At 37.2% G+C, this 22,481-nt stretch overlaps 3 protein-coding genes across 5 annotated transcripts; 1 reads left to right on the forward strand and 2 right to left on the reverse strand.

Annotated features, from left to right (window-relative positions):
• Positions 1-7,259: 7,259 nt before the first annotated feature.
• Positions 7,260-11,374, reverse strand: LOC130914279 (ribonuclease P protein subunit p25-like protein). Of its 3 annotated transcripts, none has more exons than XM_057833314.1 (2): positions 11,327-11,374; positions 7,260-8,181 (listed from the first exon to the last, which is right to left on the reverse strand). In XM_057833314.1, the coding sequence occupies exon 2, from the start codon at positions 8,179-8,181 to the stop codon at positions 7,555-7,557; it is 627 nt and encodes a 208-aa protein (XP_057689297.1). In that variant the 5' UTR covers positions 11,327-11,374; the 3' UTR covers positions 7,260-7,554. The 3 variants fall into 3 exon arrangements, with proteins under 3 accessions (XP_057689297.1, XP_057689295.1, XP_057689296.1); XM_057833312.1 differs by lacking the exon at positions 11,327-11,374 and adding an exon at positions 10,067-10,159 and having other exon boundaries at positions 7,260-8,198; XM_057833313.1 differs by lacking the exon at positions 11,327-11,374 and adding an exon at positions 10,067-10,155.
• Positions 11,097-13,310, forward strand: LOC130914280 (c-Myc-binding protein-like). The gene is made up of 5 exons (XM_057833315.1): positions 11,097-11,258; positions 11,510-11,582; positions 11,691-11,739; positions 12,898-13,030; positions 13,218-13,310. The coding sequence occupies exons 1-5, from the start codon at positions 11,244-11,246 to the stop codon at positions 13,266-13,268; spliced, it is 321 nt and encodes a 106-aa protein (XP_057689298.1). The 5' UTR covers positions 11,097-11,243; the 3' UTR covers positions 13,269-13,310.
• Positions 13,311-16,729: 3,419 nt separating this feature from the next.
• On the reverse strand, positions 16,730-17,927 carry LOC130915024 (gap junction alpha-9 protein-like). The gene has a single exon (XM_057834698.1). It carries the CDS (start codon positions 17,557-17,559, stop codon positions 16,777-16,779), a length of 783 nt encoding a protein of 260 aa, XP_057690681.1. The 5' UTR covers positions 17,560-17,927; the 3' UTR covers positions 16,730-16,776.
• Between the last annotated feature and the right edge of the window lie 4,554 nt (positions 17,928-22,481).

Consider the following 22,481-nt stretch of genomic DNA (forward strand, 5'->3'; position numbering starts at 1 on the left):
TCCTTATTTATTTATACCGTTTTAGGCACAGCTCAGGTATTTTAATTTTTTCATCTTTATCAGATTACTCGATTATTTGAACTAACTAGTTCATCGATTAATTGACTACTAAAATAATCGATAGCTGCAGCCCTAGTGTGTTATCAAACGTAATGAAATTTTTAGGTAAGAAATAAGATATATATATATATAAGTTTTTGAGTGAAAACAGTAAAAAGTTTTTTTTTTTCTTTTCTCTAGTCACTTCTGAGATACCATTGTTGGCCGTTTTCAACAATGTACATCGAAAATAAAGACATTGATTGACTCAAAATGGTTCAAAATTAGATGAAATGTCTTGATTTCTCGTATATATTTATAATTGCTCCTTACCCCCCCCCAAAAAAAGAAAGTTTTATCCGATTGCTCGATTAATCGATAGAATTTTCAGTCGAATACTCGATTACGGAAATATTCAATAGCTGCAGCCCTACAATTTCTTATTCAAAATGTCTGTCATTTTTAGCTTGGAATCATTAACCAATGTCTTTGTATGTAATGTAATGTAATGCCAAATGTATCACATTTGACACACTTAGAATTTCCTGATTTTGAGACTAATTCAGAATTTTGGATGCAAAATAATGGATGCAAGTCAACTCATGAACCTGCAGGTTCCATGAGGAAAAAAAACTGGATTTAGCAAGGGTTATAGATATTGGAGCGCTTATTATACATATTATTATTATTTTCTTTTTTACAAATTTGAAAAAAAGGTTTCATTAAGACCTTATTTTTCAAATTTTGTGATTCTCCGACAATTGCATATTGTATTATATTTATATATATATATATTATATATATTCTAATATATTGCATATATTGAATATTGCAGGCATTAAGGGGTCAAACTTTTAAACAAATTATGTCGCAATGACAATAATGGCGTCTGTAAAAAAAAGTCATGGATATCTACCTCATAACTATCGCGTCATTGTATTTTTTTTTACTGTCGCATTTTCTCCGATATGTTAGATGATAAGTAATCGATCCAAACAAAGAAAAATTGAAGAAAAAAAAATGTTTAAAAGGGTAAATATATGAAAAAGAAAATGTCAACCACTCCTTGATGTGTGCGATTTCTGCATCGCGACTCGTTATATTACCATGTTTCACCTATAAAATCCCCCCCAAAATCCAGCCGTGGCCATTTACAGGTGTGTCTTAACACTCAGTGATACATGCAACATGGAGATTTTGAATGGAAACAAGGTAAGTACGCGATAAAATCTCGTTTAAAGTCATGGCATCTTTAATTCTGCCCGTTCATGCTCTCACCTCCAGACAGGGTTTCGCTGTTTAATTTTTAAAAAATTTTACTTTAAAAATGCCCTCCAGTTCAAAATTTTGCTTCACCCAGAGAATGGAGATTTTAAGCTTTCCAATTATGTATCACACGTGCATATTGGACAATTTTTTAAAGTTGGCCAAATCTGGGGTCTCACAGCAGAACTTCAGGTCACCTGAGTGTTTTCCTCCTTGTATATTAATATAATGCGCAATGTGGACATGGCCATCATAAGGTTGTAAGTTTTTGTTTGAGCTAATATGTTTTTAGTACATTTTTAATTTAGTTTCTAGGTATATTTAGCTGCTTTTTTGTAGGAATATGTGTTTGAACGATTTGTTAAGCGCATTGCAAAAAAAAAAAAAAATTGTTAGCATTTTATAGCATTTAAGCTAGCGGACTTTTGCTATGCAAGTTAGCCAGCTGTTCTTAGATCCTCATTTATTTTTTGTACAGTTTGAGGCTAAACTCAAGTTATTATTTTTTTTAATGAACGTGCAATTCTGCATTGTTTGAATTAACACTCTGGAATATTATTTTGTATTCACATTTCATGCTGTTTTGAAAGCAAGGGCGTAGGTTTGCATAGGGACGGTAGGGACATAACACCACCAACTTTTAGGGATGCTCAAATTGTTCCCACCAACTTAGAAGTAAAATTTTTTGCGTCATATAATGAGTTCAGTTTTATAGGTAATTTAGATTGTCTTCCAATATGTTGTAGGGGTAGAATTGACCCTACTATTATTAAGTGAATTACTTTCAATATGTTCAGACTTACATTTACCCCTTTTCACTTGCTGAATGTGCCGTTCCATTTTTTCCCATCAAACGCACGTTTGATTGGCTGTTGACTAGAACCCCGACATTCACACAATCCCGACAAATTTCAACATTTCGCCCCCTTTGAAGAGGAGGGATATTTTTTTTTCGGCCAGCAGCAGCAGCCACTGTAATTAATGTAAAAAAGATGTCAATGTTGTGGAGGTGGGGAACACATCACTAATTTTGCTACTGAAAGTCAAATCTGCATCAGAGTTAACATAACGTTAAATTGTGTGAACTTATTAACCTGTCAACCTCGAGTAGAAAGCTGCTTATAAAGGTGTCTTCCTGTCCGTTTTCTACTCTTAATGTTAATTCAACTGTTCATTTTGTGCATTTATTCCCTAATTAAAATGTACATATTTTCTACATCATTTTTTTTTAAATTTGCAGCCTATGCACATTTTTAATTCATATATAATTTATTTTTGTTATTGTTTAAAAAATAAAAAAATAAATAACAATAACACGACCACTGTAAATTTCCTTTATATGAAGCAAGCATTTTGAAAAATAAAAATAACCCATAGAAAATAATTGTAACTTTTTCATTTTTACGTAGGAAGCAGCTATTTTTGAGAAATGTACCCAATCTGTTTGGTCTTATAAATGTCCCGTCCCCAGCAAAAAGTGTACATGCAGATCATGCTTTTATAGCATCCCTACCAATGTTGAGACCAAACCTACGCCCTTGGTTGAAAGTGCTTCTTTCAAAACATAGCAAGCCTAAAACCTTGGCAAACCTTTGTTTTATATCTCCTAAAATTTATTCTGCAACATATTAAATGTTCATAATCCGATAACTCGATTGTTCGAACTAGTTGATTAATCGACTACTAAAACAATCAATTGCTGCAGCCGTAAAAATTGATGTGACCCATCATGCAGAATGTTTCTATAAAAGACAGTTTTACTCACTATGATTAACACTACACGTTTAACATTTTTTTTTTACCAAAAATCTTCCGGGTGACTGATTTGTGACGTCATTTCTTTTTCCTATGAACTCGATTATAGTATCACAGGATTTTTTCCCCCCATTGAAACCAATATATTAACTCATAGAAAATGTTAAACATCACTTACGGTGCGCGTCTAATTCGTGTTGCTATATTAAAACAATTAAAATAATAATTTGGGGGGGGGGAACAACGAAATGTTACCGAGCTACAAAGTGGCTGAAGCAGCATTCAATAATAAGCGTGCAGAAGTGTAAAAAGCTCCGTTCTCGATCTTCAAACACATAAGTTTGCACTTCAAACCCCGCACGGACACGCGTGTATGCGTGGACGTGAGAAACGTCTGCCTGCCGCTAACAATGTAAATGACCTTTAACAGCTCATAAAACTGTAAAAACACGACTTGGCGCCCACGAGTCAATAAACACAAGGCTAGGAGTTCTCACCAAAGTACTACAAAGTTCACAATTCTACAACGAGTGAAAAGTCTTTACACATTCCGACTTAATAATTGCACAATAAGATTAAAAAGGGAGGTTTGTAAAAGTATTGTGTAGTGTTGACAAATAATTCGTCACTTTCACGTTTACAACTATATAGGTCATTTTTTTAATACATTGCCATTTGTATTCCTAGTATAAATTAAGCAGTTTTTTGTTTTGTTTTGTTATTAAAGTTGGACAAATACTCATTCAACTTATTTTTTTGGGTGTATTATAAATTTCCGTCAATTATAAATTCCAAGATACAGGTTCCGATTTTTTTCCCTTTTAAATTACTTCTGGCAAAAGGTTAAGGAATTTTGTTATGTCTCCAGTGTGTTTCATTCAAAATTAATCTATGAAATAATAGAAGTAGAAAAATAATAATAATAATAATAATTACAGCTGTCCCGATGTCCGATCACGTCATTTTCAAAGTATCGGAATCTGCAAAAAATATCGGCCGTGCCTTTTTTTGAATTTAAAAAAAAATATATATATATATTTTTTTAATTAAATCGTTTTCTAATTGTATTTAACGTTACAGACATAATATGTTTCACTCTTCCAAAGTCTTTAGTTTAGGCTTACGGTAGGGTTATCAAATTTATCCTAATTGCGGCGGTAATTAATTTTTTAAAAAATGTATCACGTTAAAGTATTTAACGCAATTAATGCATGTGCTGCACGACCCACTCACGCATCGTCGCGCTCAATCTGTAATGGCGCCGTTTTACCTATATAGAGAGATTAAAGGCAGCGTAAAATGAGTAGAGTGAATTTTGGCAGCCTTTGGAGCCTTTTTTTAATTGGCTAAAACCTTACAATCCCTCTCCCTAAGATTAGAAATATCATGGGAAGCAATGTGGGGAAGCAAGGTAGCAATTGATCTTTAGCTTAACACCAGAGAAGATATATCAATTGGTAGCACTACGCACAGTCGTGGTTCCACTTCCCATCATGCAATTAGGCATGACTATAGTATCATTTACTGAAAGCTCAACAAATACACTAGATGGCAATATTTAGTCACAATATACAAAGTCACAAGTCTTTCTATCCGTGGATCCCTCTCACAGAAAGATTGTTAATAATGTAAATGCCATCTTGAGGATTTATTGTCATAATAAACAAATACAGTACTTATGTACTGCATGTTGAATGTATATATTCGTCCGAGTTTTATTCATTTTTTTCTTAATGCATTGCCAAAATGTATATGATCGGGAATGATTGGAATTGAATCGGGAGCAAAAAAAAGCAATCGGATCGGGAAATATCGGGATCGGCAGATACTCAAACTAAAATGATCGGGATTAGATCGGGAGCAAAAAAACATGATCGGAACAACCCTAATAATAATTGTTTTATTGTCATGGATGAACTATCGTTAATCATGTGTTGTTTTTAGAGGTGGGTAGAATAGCCGAAAATTTTACTCAAGTTAAGAGTAACGTTACTTAAAAACAATGTTACTGAAGTAAAGGACGTCATCTAAAAAATGTACTCAAGAACAAGTAAAAAATATTTGCTGAAATAATACTCAAGTAATGAGTAACATTGCAACTGCTTACAATGTTTGCCTTTTTTTTTGAACAATTGTATTTTTTTTCTCAGCAAAAAGTTATCTATATGAACTGTTATTAATATACTGCACTATAACATATTATATAAACACATTAAGCCCAAGAAATTAATAAATAAATAAATAAATAAATAAATCATTGCATTAGGGCGAAGGGGAAAAATGAAGCAACACGGAAATGTCAAAGAGCACGATTGCCCTCTAGTGGAGAAAATATTTTCCATTATGAAATTAAAAGGATCATATTTCCGGTTTTCCGTGGTCAGTCGGTGCCAAACAAGAACTGGGGGAGAGGTTAAAATCTACGCTTTCCAGTTTTTTTTCCAGTGAAAATAATACTCAAGTAATGAGTAACATTTTGAGTAAGTGTTTTTTTTTTTTTACTCCCAGCATAAACTATCTTTACGAACTGTTGTTATAATGATACTGTACAATAACCCATTAACAGTGGCGGTCTTGGCAATTTTGGGGCCTAAGGCGAACATATCCAGGGGCCTTCTTCATGGGTCAGGGGTTAAAAAGTTGAGGTTAAAAAGTCCGTGTTGCCAAACGACAGCCCTAAAACATCACTGCTCTAGAGGAGATCTGCATGGAGGAATGGGCCAAAATACCAACAAAAGTGTGTGAAAAGCTTGTGAATAGTTACAGAAAACGTTTGGCCTCAGTTATTGCCAAGAAAGGGTACATAAAATATTGAGATTCACTTTTGGTATTGACCAAATACTTATTTTCCACCATGATTTGCAAATAAATTTTTTAAAAATCAAACAATGTGATCTTCTGTTTTTTTCCCCCACATTCTGTCTCTCATGGTTGAGGTTTACCCATGTTGACAATTACAGGCCTCTCTAATATTTTCAAGTGGGAGAACTTGCACAATTAGTGGTTGACTAAATACTTATTTGCCCCACTGTATATAATAAAAAATTGAATAATTTCAAAAGGTTTATTTGTAAAACGATAGATTTCTCATCAAATATCCAGTCATGTTAGCTATTATGCTAGCAAAGCTGAGGGCTAAATTTAGCACAAAATGTCCCCTCTGTTAGCACTGTTACGCACTCTACACAAAAAAAATTAATAAAATAAAATAAAATAAAAAACATGACAAATATATGTAACTACACAGAAAAAGTTCAAAATTCAGCTTCCTTTAATATTTACTTGTTATTTTGGGCTTAGGGGTCACATTTATTAGACATTTACACTGTATGTACCGAAAATTTGATTTCAATGAATACAATTAGGTTACCAATAACTGAACTTTTTTTAAGTGTATATTTAAAGGGTGTCTTGTACCATTAGTCATATCATAATGTTGGGTGACCAAACGTCCTCTTTTGCCTGGACAAGTCCTACTTTCACGTAGTATCCTCGTCGTCCGGGCGGGTTTTATAAATTCATAAAAATGTCCGGTTTTTATGATTTTTCACGGGACCAATTTGAAGAGAATCCCTCCGGCCACTGGGTGGCAGCGCCTGCCTGCGATGACATGGCTCCTAGTAGTAGGGCGGGAAGGAGTAGTTCTTGTTTTTGTTGGCAGTTTACCCCTATCATGAGGCTTTACCGCCATCTACTGGGTTGACGATTTGGCCACAACGCCTGCCCAGTTGTTAAGTTTTTTACGATAAATACGTATATAATGGAAACTGTTTACTTCTGTTGGAGCTTTGACTGTAAAATCCCTTTTGGTGTCGCATCGTTGCGCTGCCGATGATTGTAAACTTTTAGAGCAAAGTCTGATTTTTGCCTCAGCTAGCTATCAGTAAGCTAAACCACACTAGGCATTATGGGAAACGTAGTTTTCAACTGCTACGTTTAGAAATATGCTGGTTGAATATTTGTCAGCTTATTTCGGTTATTGTTAGGCATTTTGAGTGAACTTCGAGTAAAATTCAAGTATCTTGAGGCCGGGCTAGGTGTCCTCTTTTTTGGAAATCAAAATATGGTCACCCTATCATAATGAATGAAAATTTACAGTGGAGTTTGGCATTACTGAAACCATACAGTATCAGACCATGGGTTAAAAGTAACGATAACTTTATTGATTTAAAAAAAAAAAAAAAAAAAAAAAACATCCAATGACATCAGAAACCAAAGTTAAGTCACAGAACATTAATATGCCGGCCAGATTTTGATTAATCACATGATGTATTTTATTGTATATGCACTGTCCAGTAAGGCGTTCAAAATAACATAAATGTTGGATTTCGGAAGCTCGCTGTCGCCATCTAGCGGAAAGTCTGACATTGACTTTTGGGTCCAAACTGTCAACATAAAAAATTGAGGCTCTGTATTTGCATTCATTTTAACTCCTTTTTGGCAGCCAAATTACAAGGAGTCACTCATAATGTTTTTTTTTTTTCTTTTTTTTTATCAGCATGGTGCGTAAATGTCCCGAGGACGTCCCGCGTGGCGCCCTCCACCCCTTCCTCTGCCTCCCCCGCCTCTGCCGGTGCCCCTCTTCCTCTTGTACGGCCCCGCCTCTTCTTTCTCCTCACCGGGCCACAAGTTATCACAGCGTCCGGGCGCTTGGTACCCGGGAAGGCTTTGGTCCAGAGGGTCCTTAGAAAGGAGAATCCAAATGACGGGCAGCTTTCTGCTGACGGTGAGGCCGTCGAGGCCGGCGGCCGGCTCCAGGGGCTCCCACACGTCCGTTAGCGTGTTGCTGGCCAACGAGGTCTGCTGATGAAGGCCGCGAATGCGCTTTTTTACCAGCTCGGCGCACGTGATAGCTTTGGATACGCCCTTGCCGCTCGCCGTGAACACCAGCTGGCGGCAGAGGGGCCGGGCGGGAGGTCCCGGCGGACCGCGGTCTGCCTCGCTTACCTCTTCTCCCTCCTCGTCTACCTTGGGTTTGGCCTCCATGCGGCCCAGGGCGAAGCGTAACAGGTTACGGATCTTGCTGCCATCTTTGACCCGCACCTCCGGTGTATCGGCGGGCACGCTGAAAGGACATACAGACGGATGCTCCACGCTGCGGACCTTGCTGTAGTTCTCCATCTGGGTGCAAATTAGTGCTGCAACGATTAATCGATTAACTTGAGTTATTGAATTAGAAAAAAAGCTTCGAATTTTGCTGCTTCCAGTATGCGTTTCATTAAAGTTGTAATGGTTTGTTTTGAAAGTGTTTGAATTCATTTTTAATTGATTGGGTGGCTAAACTACCCTCTAGTGGCAACACGAAATATGGCATAACTCATTTAACATGGCTGAATCCAGCTGCTCCCTATTAAGACCAACATAAGGTAAATTTTTGGTTGAGTTAATGTTTTTAATGCATTCGTTATTTAATTTATAGGCATATTTTGCAGTTTTTTATGGGAATATGTTTATACGATGTTTTAAGAGCATTGTTAAAAAAAAAAAAAAAGAACGTTAGCATTTTATAGCATTTAAGCTAGCAGACTTTTGCTATGCAATTTAGCTAGTTCTTTTGTTGTACATAGATCATTATTTTTTTTTTTTATACCATGAGGCTAAGATATTGTATTTTAATTAGGGCTGTCAAAATTATCGTGTTATCGGGCATTAACAAATTTTCTAAATTAATCACGTTAAAATATTTGACGCATTTAACGCACATGCCCCTCTCAAACAGATTAAAATTACAGTAAAGTGTCATTTCCACTTGCTACTTGTGTTTTTTGGTGTTTTGTCGCCCTCTGTTGGCGCTTGGGTGCGACTGATTTTATGGGTTTCAGCACCATACTTATTATTGACATCAACAATGGCGAGCTATTAGTTTTGTTTTTGATTGAAAATTTTACAAACTTTACTAAAACGAAGACATTAAGAAGGGTTTTGATATAAAATTCCTATAACTTGTACTAACATTTATCTTTTAAGAATTCCAAGTCTTTCTTTCTATCGCTGTAACAGATTGTTAATAATGTTAATGCCATCTTGTTGATTTATTGTTATAATAAACAAATACAGTACTTATGTACAATATGTTGAATGAATATATCCGTCTTGTGTCTTATCTTTCCATTCCAACAATAATTTACAGAAAAATACGTCATATTTTATAGATGGTATGAATTGCGATTAATTAATTTTCAAGCTGTGATTAACTCGATTAAAAATTTTAATCGTTTGACAGCCCTAAATTTAATTTTTATATTCCTAATCTGATGACTCGATAATTCGAACTAACTAGTTCATAGATTAATCGACTACTAAAATAATCGATAGCTGCAGCTCTAGTGCAAACACAAACACACTGTGAACTTCCTTTTGGTTGACTTGAGTCACTTTCTCATTAAAATTTTTTTTTTTACAAATATACAAATATTCCTTCAAATGCAGAAAGTGGATTGGATATATGAGTATGTTGAGAATAAAGACTCAGGAGTTCAATAATGCCCCTTCTGAAAGCACAACTACATCTCCAACAGCTGCAACATTTAGACAGATTTGTGAACAATGAAAAATGAGCAAAAAATAAACTGTATTTATATTTTTTTCAGTGTAGTCCAATACTACAATGTTACATATTGTTGCATGATGGAAAATCCTGTAAATTTGATGTTGAGGGACGAAACTGATTTATGATTGATCAAATGTCGCATTTGACAGGAAAGTTTATAAAAAGAAGACTGTCAGCAAAGGATTTTGACGCGAACCTATGAAGCGACAACAAACGACTTTATGCGGCAACCCCGTTGCAAGAGTAGACAAACAAACTCGTAGGGAACCATCTCATTTGGTTAGGTTACAAATTATTTAACCAATGAATGAACCAAAGGCATGTGCTAGGGTATGCTAGTGCTAGCAGCCATCCTAAACGTTTTACACTTCTTGAGTGTCGCAAAAGTAACACTACAACCACGAAAAAATACGGGATATTATTTGCAAGTTCTTCAAATAAGTCGACTTAACTTACTTTATGTTTTGTTGTCTTTCTTCTGATTCTTTTTCTTTACATGTTTGCAGTGAAAGCTAACGTGCTCCGCCGCACCGCTGCGTCACTTCCGCCATATGACGCGTCATCATTAACTTACATATATTTTTTAAATAAAATACACACACAAAAAAAAAGATTACGTTAAAAAAAGATTAATCTCGAAAAAGTTGCAAAATGTCCTAGGTGAAAAGAAAATGTCGGAAAGTGCCTTTCTGGAGCAAAATGGCAAATATGTCTAGACATATTTGAGAAAGTCGCGACAGAAGCGGATGTTTTCATGCCTTAAAACGGCCTGTTGTCACATTTTGAGTCTTTAAATGGGCAAGTTTTTGACTGCATGTGTGATATTAAACATTTAGCACAAGTGGAAAATCTTTTATACACCTACAAAGTTAAGAAAATATACGCTGATACCATCAACAACGTAACTGGCGGCCATCTTGCGTCGGAGAACTTCTACGACGGGCACAATTTTGAATGATTTTCTTCACTAAAATACTCTAGTTGAATTGTTGATTCATTTAAAAACCTATGAATTGGGCTAAATGCTGAACAAAAAGTTATGTCTTTGAAGTTATTGGTTGATTTACAGTACAAAAATGGCCAACGAATTACGACACTTGTCGCCGGTGTCTCGGAGCGTCTCATGATATATCTAGTTTAACATATATTATATCTAGAGCTAACTAAGCAGGAAGCGTTATGGAAGCGTAAAATATCAAACACTGACGTTATTGCATTGTTGTGTCGTGATTCACTTTTAAAATCAAATAATCGCGTAGCGTTAAAACAATATGCCACTGATATTATACTTGTTGATAAAGCTCACTAATGTGACGATTCGTCAGCGTACCAAAGTGAGAACCGAGTTGAACATCATTATATTGCAGTGTGACAACATTAATACGACATTGAAACCATGGGTTGGATTGTTTTCAATTTTTAGCTGTAATAATCTACAGAACAAAGAGAGAATAATTAAATTTAAAGATAATAAAAAAAATAACAAATCTACTTCCTGTCTGAACCGGAGGTTGTCATTTGCGACTCCAGAACCGCGTCAAACTACGACGGCGTACCTCGTTACCAAGTACTACTACCAAAACAAAGCATTTCTTTTCATTCCTGTTGATATAGTTTGAAATTCTGCGTCAACATGTCGCATTATAAGGTAAGTACAAGTTTTTGACTGAAATAGTCGACGAGGAGTTAAAATAGAACGTAACAGTGGACTAATACCTCAATTAAAAGGAAGTCGGACACCTGTTGGTAGAATGAAATGACATTTGACCGCAACAAACGAAATCCATAATTTAAAGTTAATTTATATAGTTTTGTAATTTGATGAAGCACTCTAAAATGTTTGTATGACTTTTTTTTTTAAACCATAATTTGTTTGTTTTTTGTTCAAAATTTCAATAGGCTCCAGACCACAAGAGAGAGCAATTTCGGAGGTACTTGGAGAAAGCTGGTGTTGTTGATAGTCTTACTAGTGGTAAGAGAAAATACACATTTCTGAGTTAACCTGCCTAGCAACATGTTTCAATATGTACACAATACCTATGAAAATGCATTTTTTTTAAAAAACATGTCTGCATTTCAGTTTTAGTGGCGCTGTATGAACAACCGGAGAAGCCTACCAACGCTCTGGAGTATCCTCAATGCTGAGTTTAGATTGGCACTAAACCATGGGCGTAGGTTTGGTCTCAACATTGGTAGGGATGATGTAACAGCATAACCCGTAGGTACACTTTTGGCTGGGGACAGGACATTAATAAGACCAAACAGAATGGGTTTAACGGGGGTCAGGGCAGGGGCGCTGCCAGGGATTTTGGGCCCACAAGAAAAGATATCACTTTGGGCCCCACCACCAGTGCCGGGACACACACATTTAGAGTATCAACTACGTAATTTCCTGCATTCTGGTGAATCTTTACACACTAATTTGTGCATTTTCTGCATTCATTTAAGATGAAAATATATTATTATAAACATACAGGGTGTAGAGCAATAATGAATAGACTGATATTATCTATAAGAAATGTACTGAAGGCCATCTTTTACAATCTAAATGTATTTTTATTAGAAATATTCTCAAAGCAAATACCATAATCGTTGCCTTAGAATAAATGTTTTGTTTGAACTTAACTATACTACAGTCAAGGGGGTAGGTTTGCATAGGGACAGTTGGGACAAAACACTACCAACTTTTCAGGATGCTTGAATTGTCCCCACCAACTTTTAAGCAACCTTATTTGCATTATGTAATGACTTCAGTTATATAGGTTATTTATATTGTCTTCCTATATGTTTTAATTGTTGTATTTGACCCCACCATTATTAAGTGAATTATTTTTATTATGTATAGATTTTCATGTACATCTTTTCACTTACTGAATGTGCCGGTCCATTTTTTTCCATTAAGTTTAGCTCAACAAATACACGAGATGGCATTTAGTCACAATATACAAACTATCAAAATTACTATAACTTGTACTCACATTTATCTTTTAAGAATTACAAGTCTTTTTATCCGTGGATCCCTTTCACAGAATGTTAATGTTGATTTATTATAATAAACAAATACAGTACTTATGTACAGTATGTTGAATGTATATATCTGTCTTGTCTTACCTTTCCATTCCAACAATAATTTACAGAAAAATAAGGCATATTTTAGAGATGGTTTGAATTGCGATTAATTATGATTAATTTATTTTTAAGCTGTAATTAACGCGATTAAAATTTTTAATCGTTTGACAGCCCTAGTATTAACCCTAATTGTTTAGCCTTTAACGGTCACCGTCCAGATTTGTCAAGCAGCACCTCGGCACCCCCGGCGGCCTAACTGCGGCGGACACGGCGGCTCTGCAGCAGGAAGTGGTGGACCTGAGGCAAAAGTGTGCCAGGCTGGAGGAGGAGAACCAGGAACTCAAAGCTAGGGTGAGTAGGGGTGGGAACCTCTGGCCTAACTCACCATACAATAACGATTATCACACAACAATAATGATTGCTACATAAGGCTGAGTGTCCCAAATTTGCCCCCTTCCAAAATTTCCCCCAGCATTGTCTAGTTTACTTCAATTTTAGTTGTATTCAGTACTTACCATGTTTTGTCTCCTTCCTTCAGCTGCAGTGCGACGAGCAACCTGACGAAAGCGCGGCGCCTGCGACAGAATAGACTCCAAACTCCAAAGGGGTTTGATTGCCTTACATTTTGATGTTTCATTTGGTTAGTGTGGCTTTAAAAATAAGTGCCTTTATCAAAACTCACACTATTTATGGAGATGACACCTTAGAAAATATATTTTATTTCGAGGCACACATATCACTCCTTGAATTTATTATGATCATATTTACAAAAAAAATCAGTTGATATGATCAGGTGTACATTCAAGTTGGAATGTCATGTTCAATTCTTAATTTAAAAATTGTAATTGGGTTTCAGTTACAATCACAAAACACTGCAGAGGAAATATCAAAATGAAAGTCATTTGCCTATATAGTAAATACTGCACATTGTTTGACTTAAATACACAAAAGAGGAGGTAACATTTTGTCACATTCTATGAGTTTAACTGATAAAAACCATGTTTTGCACATGCTAATTAGTGGTTGACTTTCTTTATGTAAAAATAAAATCACTTCTACAAAAACTACAGCACAGTGGGATGAATTTATATTTAGCTTTGCATGCAAGAGTAAGTAAAAATTAGATGTGACCGAAAATTCGGTGGCGAAAATTCGCATTTTTGGTTAAAAGGCTGAAAGTTTACCACTGAATTTAGTGAAGAACCGTAGTCCTTTTTTGATGACGTAAACAAAACACGGCGAGAAGCAACACTATTGGGTCAAAGCCAACACGTGTGTGCGGTTTGGAAGTATTTTGAGGTATCAAATACATAAATTATCAAACCCGCACGTTCTGAAGTTGCTTTCCAGAATGTCCCGCGTCACATTGAGGATCGTGGGTTTGAGCCCGTGTGGTGAGTAGTTTGGAGTTTAATCAAGCGAGCAGTATACAGTAGTATGAAAAAGTATCTGAACTTTTTGGAATTTCTCACATTTCTGCATAAAATCATGAAATGTGATCAGATCTTTGTCAAAATCACAGATTAAAAAACAGTGTCTGCTTTAAACCCGTGGGTGTTATTTTATTTTGACTAAATTCTTCTGATTTTGTCCAAAGTATGGCTTTTCCTTTGAAGTGTGATAACTACGTCATTTATGAATAATTTTTTCACTTTCAACCACTCAAAAATGTTCATTGGCATCAGACCTATCTATACATATGTAGTTTTTATTTTTTTAATGCCCCCTATGGACATTAATAGCAGTATTATTCTGTTAGCAAAACTAACTATGCTGTGTATATACAGTGGGGAGAACAAGTATTTGATACACAGTCAATGGGAAAACCCACTGTATATGTATACTGTTTTCTGAGTGAATCTCGTATTCATGCGGGCTCCGGTAGGTCTCCTGCAATATTTGCGGCAACTGTGGTTTAATACAATGGAAGATTAATCTGAAAAATCCCCCTTTTGCCACAAAACAGTCAAGTTTGGTGGTGGCAAAATCATGGTCTGGGGTTACATCCAGTAGGGGGGTGTGTGAGAGATTTGCAGGGTGGAAGGCAACATAAATAGTCTGAAATATCAACAACTCTTAGCTGCCTCTTACATTCCTAACCATGAAAAGGGACAAATTCTTCAGCAGGATGGTGCTCCATCCCTTACTACAATCTCTACCTCAAAGTTCCACAAGGCAAAGATCAAGATTCTCCAGGACTGGCCAAACCAGTCACCAGACATGAACAGGATGAAAGAGGAAGCATGGAAGACGAAACCCAAAAATGTTGATGAACTCTGGGAGGCATGCAAGACTGCTTTCTTTGATATTCCTTCATCAATAAATCGTATGAATCCTTGCTGAACTGCATGGATGCAGTCCTTCAAGCCCATGGAAGTCATACAAAATATTAAATTTGGATCTCAAAGCACAATGATTTAATTTGCTTATCTTATGTAACATTTTTGTATTTAAAGTACATTTTTTGTTCAATTTTCACACTACTTTCTGTAGGCGACAAAACTATAGTCCTACCAAAATTTGACCTTTATGTCTTCATTAAATGATATATTTGTTTCACTGAAAAAAATTTTTTTTTTTTTTTGAGATTTGCGTTATTTTTCCTTTTTCATTTTATTTAAAAACAGTATTTTAAGCTAATTATGACGCGTCACGTGGCGGAAGTGACGTAATACATGCCATGGCATATTTCGGAGCAGCGAAACACATTAGCTTTTACAGCAAACATGTAAAAGAATCAGAAAAAAGACAACGAAACAAGGTAAGTCAACGTAATGTTTAAAGAACTTGCAAATAATATCCCATATTCTTTCGTGGCTGTAGTGTTACTTTTGCGTCACTCAAAGTGTATGCCTATACGTTTAAACTAGGATGGCTGCTAGCATTAGCATAAACTCACACATGCCTTCGGTTCATTCAATTAAATAATTTGTAACATAACTAAATAAGATGGTTCCCTACGAGTCGGTTTGTCTACTCTTGCAGCGGGGTTGCCGCATAAAGTCGTTTGTCGTCGCTTCCTAGGTTTTTTTTCAAAATCCTTTGCTGAACAGTCCTATGTTTATCAACTTCGCTGTCAAATGTGACATTTGCCTCACGACTAGACTTCATCCAAATCATTATCGGTGCCATCGTTACGTCAATTTACATTCTGCGTGTTAAGTGGAAAAAAGGGAAATGAAGTGCTCTACAGTCCTTGACCAAAGTCTTGTCGCTTATCCATTTTGTAGAAACATTGCTAATAACCTGACTTTTAATTATTCAATTGGTTTCAGAAATGGCTCATATGAAAGCTAAGACCCTCCCATATGACGTTGAATGTACAAGGCAACATAGTCTGAAATATCAACAAATCTTAGCTGCCTCTTACATTCCTAACCATAAAAAGGGACAAATTCTGCAGCAGGATGGTGTTCCATCCCATACTACAATCTCTACCTCAAAGTTCCTCAAGGCAAAGAAGATCAAGATCCTCCAGGACTGGCCAGCCCAGTCACCAGCAGTGAACAGGATGAAAGAGGAAGCATGAAAGACGAAACCCAAGAATGTTGATGAACTCTGGGAGGCATGCAAGACTGCTTTCTTTGACGTCCCTGATGACTTCATCAATAAAGTGTATGAATCCTTGCCAAAGCCCATGGAAGTCATACAAAATATTAAATTTGCATCTCACAGCACCACTTCTTAATTCGTTTGTTATGTAACATTTTTGTATTTGAAGTATATTTTTTGTTCAATTTTCACACTACTTTCTGTAGGCGACAAAACTTTTGTCTTGCCAAAATTTGACCTTTATGTCTTCACTAAATGATAAATCTTTTTTCTGCGAAATATATTTTTTTACATTCAACATCATTTGGGAAGGTCTTAGCTTTCATATGAGCCATTTCTGAAACCAATTGAATAACTAAGTCAGGTTATTAGCAAATTGTTTCTACAAAATGGATATGCGACAAGACTTTTGTTAGGGATTGTATACCCTCGTGTCCTGTACGGTGCTAGATCTACTTTGTGAGCTCGCAGTAACGATTTCGTGAATGGGCACAAGTTTTTTTTTCATTCATGTCATGTTTGGGGCTCTGTACCTCTCAACGCATTTACACGAAGGACACTTTTTTACTTGTGTCATCGTCTTCATCATCATCTGCGTAGGCTTGGATTACTCTCCTCTTTACAACCTTGTAGGCTAGGTTCATGAGCTCCAGGACATTGAGAATCAGGGACAGAGCGGCCATGAACTGCATGAAGACCATGAAGAAACTCTTCTCCGTAGGTCTGGACACGTAGCAGTCGACGGCTTCGGGGCAGGGATAGCACCGACATTTGAACAGCGGGTACAAGCGGATTCCGTACAGGAAATACTGGGCCGCCATGAAGCCGACTTCCACAGCGGAACGTGTGAAGACGTGAGCCACGTAGGTGTGCAGCAGCGCCCCCCTGAGAGGCGCTTTGTCTTGCCTCCCGCGTTCGAGACGCTTCAGCTCCCGTTCGATTCGTTGCTTGGTTTCCTCTGCTTCCGCCTGCTCTAGGTATCTCCTGAGCGACACCTTTCGGAGACGTCGAGCTTTTTCCAAAACTCTAAGCCTGTAGAAGGCATGACCGGCGTAGACCAGCGAGGGGGACGCCACGGAGACCACCTGGAGCACCCAAAAGCGTACGGGCGAGACTGGAAAAGCAAGGTCGTAACAGGCGTTGCGACAACCCGGCTGCTGCGTGTTGCACGCGAAGTGGTCCTGCTCGTCCGTCCACACGTTTTCGGCCGCCACGCCCAAAACCAGCATGCGGAACACCAGCAAAAGCGTCAGCCACATTTTTCCCACCATTGTGGAGTGCGCGTGCACGTCCTCCAGGATTCCACCCAAAACGTTCCAGTCGTCCATTTTGCCATTGTGACTGCGTGTTAAAATAACGTTACGGGGGGGAAAAAAATCAGTCAAGTCCGCGACCGTTGACTACAATGAACTAGACATCTATGGCTATAAATGCCAAATCATTAAATGAATACAGGTAGTCCCCAGGTTACGAACGAGTTCCGTTCCCACGCTGGCGACATAAACTGAATTTCCGTATGTGTCCAAATGAACCCTTTAAGTACCTCAAAATAACTATCCCAGACGTCCAAAAGTATTTTGTTTAATGATGGAAGATAAACTGCCCTCTGCTGGCAGGGTTGGGTCTGGCTGGACTTCCACCTCATGAATGAAGAGACTCGTCTGACATTAATAAAGGACTGCTGCGCTCTGGTTTGGCTCACATAAAGCTGTAAGTTGTTTCAGCTAATACAGTATATGTTTGTGTATGCATTTGTAATTAAGTTTACAGCTACAGTTTGTGGAGTTGCTGTGAGCGATTTGTTATCAGAGTTGTAAATACGTTAGAATTCATAGCATTTAAGCTAGTGGACTTTGACGTTTGAACAACTGTTTTGTGTCATGTTTTATTGTTTGTATGCATATTGTTTTGAACATAAGTATACGTTACAAATTGTCAAAAGTGAAGAAAGTAAAAAGCACAACTGCCTTGTTTAATGTCTGTAAAGCGGAACAACTTTACGTTCAGTGAGCACAACTAGAGATGTCCCGACCCGATATTTGGATCGGATCGGACGCCGATATGGGAGAAAAAAATGCATCAGTATCGGATCGGAACACGGGAAAAATTCCGATCCAGTTTTTTTAAAAGTCCGGTCCGGGTTTTCCAGCGCACTGATTTACATAATCCATTCCAGTTTTTGCTTCGGTTTCCCTAAAATCCGGTCGGCATTTTACAGCACACCTTCAGCACTACATTTACATTACCGTCTCCCCATTTACCGAGAGACTTTATCGGTAAAAATGTCAGCTGTGTGGGATCATTTCACCTTAAAGGACAACAAAGACGAAGAGGCAGAGAGCAACATATGCCACAATAAAGTCAAGCGTAGTGGTAAAGCTGTAAGAAGTTTTAATGCAACCAACCTAATCAAGCATTTAGCGAAATACCACCACAAACAATATGAGTAAGTTAAGAAAACCGAAGACAAAAAAAAAAGGTCCTACGCAACTAACACTGGCAGAAACTTTTGCTATGCGGGAAAAACTGGCACTCGACAGTCCCAAAGCCCAGGGAATAACAAGAGTCATTGCCGAGGAATTCATTCTGGATGACGAGCCATTATCTCACGTGAGTAAAGACGCACCATCCAACACGAGATTCGGCTGAAGATTCGAGAACGATTCACAAACATCCAAATTCCGATTATTGAAATATGTCAAGTTAAGCGGAACTAATACACAGCGCGGTCTTCGGGACGCAATGAGAAACTGACCGCATTGCGTCCCGAAAGTAAACATAACTTGTCTTAGACCCGGGTAATGCCAATGCTCAACTCACGCCGCTGGATAAAAAACACAAGAATACCTGACTTCTGCTGACAGCCGCAACAAACTACGTCAACGTCGTTTTACTGGAGATAATAGATATCATATGTATATAGAACCAGATGCTACACGACAGACTCGACTGCGTTAGCAACATTTGAAGTATTGAAAACAAGATGCGTTAGTAAACAGCCGCCATCTTAAAGCAGACTTCCCTAGTAGGCTGTTGTGAACCTTCCAAGCGAACCTAATTAACTTTTCATCTAAAATACTCCTAAATCGGCAAAATCTTGACTTGAATCTATCTTCAAAACAGTTTAAAACTTTCACATGTCGAAAGTAGACAGAAGGGAAATTATGGACTAACGGTAGCAATTTTAACAACTTTAACAGTTGATTCGCAAAATTAAATGAATGTAGTTTAAAGCTGCTGATACAGAATGGGGACTTGAGTATTTTATTTATTGTTTTAAAATGTTAACCTGATACTGAAATAGTCGTTTATTTAAACCTGAGAGGCTTTTTTATACAATTTTTGTAACTAATGCTTGAAACATTAAAAGCATCTAATAGCTTGGGGGATTTGTGGGATTTTCCACTGAGGTTGTTGGTGTGTTTTGCTTTTTTAAGACAGTTTACAATATTATTTGCACGATTTACTGACTGACTATGCCATTTCTGTTATTTATAATGTTTTGTTTGTCACTGAATAAACAGGTCAGTTTCTTGTTACCGACCGTTGTGTGTGGCTAGTTGTTATCAAGGGTACTAAAACCTTTTTCAACATGAGTCTGACAACTAAGTAAGGAGACTAAATAACTTTTAACTTTAACACATGCTCAAATAGGTCGGTATCGGCCAGTATCGGTATCGGATCGGAAGTGCAAAACAATATCGGTATCGGATCGGAAGTGCAAAAACCTGGATCGGGACATCCCTAAGCACAACACGTCATATTAATAAAGTAAAAAATAAGACTGGTACAATAAGGTACCGTTTTGCGGACTGGAGACAAAATGGCGGACGAGACTCCGGTGTCGTAAAGTGGAAATTACGTAAGGAGTACGGCGCAACCTGGGTACTACCTGTATTACGAATGAGCTACGTGTAATTAACCATTCAAAAGTTATTAGCTTAATACTGTCCAACTCCAAAAATCCCATACTCTTCTATGCGGTCGTGGACTTAACATATTCAATATTTTTCAATCATTTATTGTTCATTTAAATTTCGCACCATGAATGCAAATGATCTGCTCACACAACAAATCCCAAGAACACATAGTCCCCGGGTTATGACGTACTCGACTTCCACAATTTCGACTTCACAACGCTGGAGTCTCTTCTGCCATTTTGTATCCAGTCAGTTTATTTTCTTTCGCATAAACGGTACCTTAATTGTAGCTCACAGTATCTTATTTTTTACTTTTTTAATATGACGTGTTCTGTCCTCACTAAACGTGGTTGTTCAACTTTACAGACATCAAACAAGGCAATTGTGCTTTTTGAAGCTTTTTACTTTTGACAATTTTAAGCCGTAACACATGCACTATTATGTTCAAAATGACACACATTTTAACAATAAAACACTTGACACAAAACAATTGGTGTTCAAATGTCCATCTAGTCTGATCAATACGTAAATTTAGTACATTAGCCTAATTTGCCTAACAAAAGTCAGCTAGCTGAAATGCTACGGATGCTAACGTATTTACAATTCTCATAGCAAATCGCTCACACGTAACTCACAAACTGTAGGTGTAAACTTAAATACAAATGCATTCACAAACATATTAGCTGAAACAACTTACAGCCAAATGTGGGCCAAAGCAGAGCGCAGCTATCCTTTATCCATGTGAGACGTCTGAGTCACTTCTCAGTCATACAAGGTGACGATCCAGGCAGACCCAACTCTGCCACCACAGGGCATCATTAAACAATACAATACTTTTGTAGTTTTTGGATTGTTATTTTGAGATTAAGGGGTACTTAAAGGGTTAATTCCGATTTGCGCAGAAACTTGGTTGATGTCGCCAGCGCTGGAACGGAACTCGTTCGTAATCCGGGCACTGCACTACCTGTACTCTATCTTAGGACATGTCCACACGTAGCAGGGTATCGCAAAAAGAACTTTTTCCACAGGACGGCATATTATCCACACGCAGACGCACATTTTGGGCATTAAAAACGAGGGTTTTTACGACCAAAGTGAAGATTTGTGCATTCTGCGTTTCATGCGACATAATGTGTACATTAATAACCGGAGGTTTGTGGGTTTTTTTTTTTTAAGTTGAAACGTCACTCTGCGACAAAAAACCCATGTTTACATTCTGGGACTGCACTTAGGCTTGCGAGGACAACATCACATATACGTTGCAAATCTATTAAAGACGTATCTAATGCACATATAACCGCGATGGCGACCTGTACTAACATGCTAATGGTTCACTAACATCTCACAAGGCAAGTGCTAAACAGAAGATACAATTGTTGAACAATTTTTTTCATTCACTGTGTGCTTAGATGCACATTAATATGTTAAAAAAAAAACTTATGAGGTTAGCTGTGGATGATATTTTTCTTACAAGCGAGGTGGTGTGGCTTTATCTTGATCGATGGGGCAAAATACTTGTTTTTAAAAAGCCCTGCTAGGTGTGGACATGGCCTTAGTTTGAAGACATCTAATGATCAATAAGCATAACTGCTGTGCTAAGCTGTGCCCAGGACTTGTACAAAGGGCTTTACATTCACGTTGAAGGCAAAATGCCCAAAAGCTGATAAACACATGTTGATATTATCCAATTTTTAAAAACTTTTATCGATATTGTAGCTCCCTGATAATATCAGACAACTCCAGAAACCATTTGTAAATATAAGCCGCAGTAACACTTTGACATTGGGTTCATAAGACAGTCATATTAATGACATGACATGTCCTTTCTTAGATCACTAACTCTATGTCAGTCTGCATCTTATACATCCATTCTAAAGTGACATTATTGACAATGACATTTGTCATATGCAAAGGTGGGTAGTAACGCCATAAATTTACTGTTACATGAGTAACTTTAAGAAAAATGTACTTCTTAGAGTAGTTTTATTTGAATAGATTTGTGAAGAAGTGCTATTCTTACTCCGCTACTTTGCGTTACTGTAATTACAATAAAAATGTATTAGTTTTTATTTTTATTGCCAGAGACGCCAACAGCTACGCAACTAGTTTTACCAATGAGATGTCGGAACAATAATCACGACTCCATTATACCAATAAGGGGTCGTTTACATGGTGACTCTCCGAGAATACGAAAAATTTCAAATTTGCATTTACACGGGCCCGTCGCCATTCGAACAGTGTCGCAATTCTGCATGAACACATTGTAGTATTCATGCCAAGCCCAGGGGGCAGTGCAGATTTACAAGGTGACAGCGCAATGACTGAGTTGC

This window comes from Corythoichthys intestinalis, chromosome 4 (assembly GCF_030265065.1).
Source record: "Corythoichthys intestinalis isolate RoL2023-P3 chromosome 4, ASM3026506v1, whole genome shotgun sequence".
Classification (NCBI taxonomy): Eukaryota; Metazoa; Chordata; class Actinopteri; order Syngnathiformes; family Syngnathidae; genus Corythoichthys; species Corythoichthys intestinalis.

Bases quoted from the DNA above. Each gene is read 5' to 3' on its own strand.
- LOC130914279 (XM_057833314.1), bottom strand. From the start codon at position 8,181: ATGGAGAACTACAGCAAGGTCCGCAGCGTGGAGCATCCGTCTGTATGT.
- LOC130915024 (XM_057834698.1), bottom strand. From the start codon at position 17,559: ATGGACGACTGGAACGTTTTGGGTGGAATCCTGGAGGACGTGCACGCG.
- LOC130914280 (XM_057833315.1), top strand. The intron at 11,740-12,897 runs GTATCCTCAATG...GTCACCGTCCAG, and splicing joins AAGCCTACCAACGCTCTGGA to ATTTGTCAAGCAGCACCTCG. The intron at 13,031-13,217 runs GTGAGTAGGGGT...TCCTTCCTTCAG, and splicing joins ACCAGGAACTCAAAGCTAGG to CTGCAGTGCGACGAGCAACC.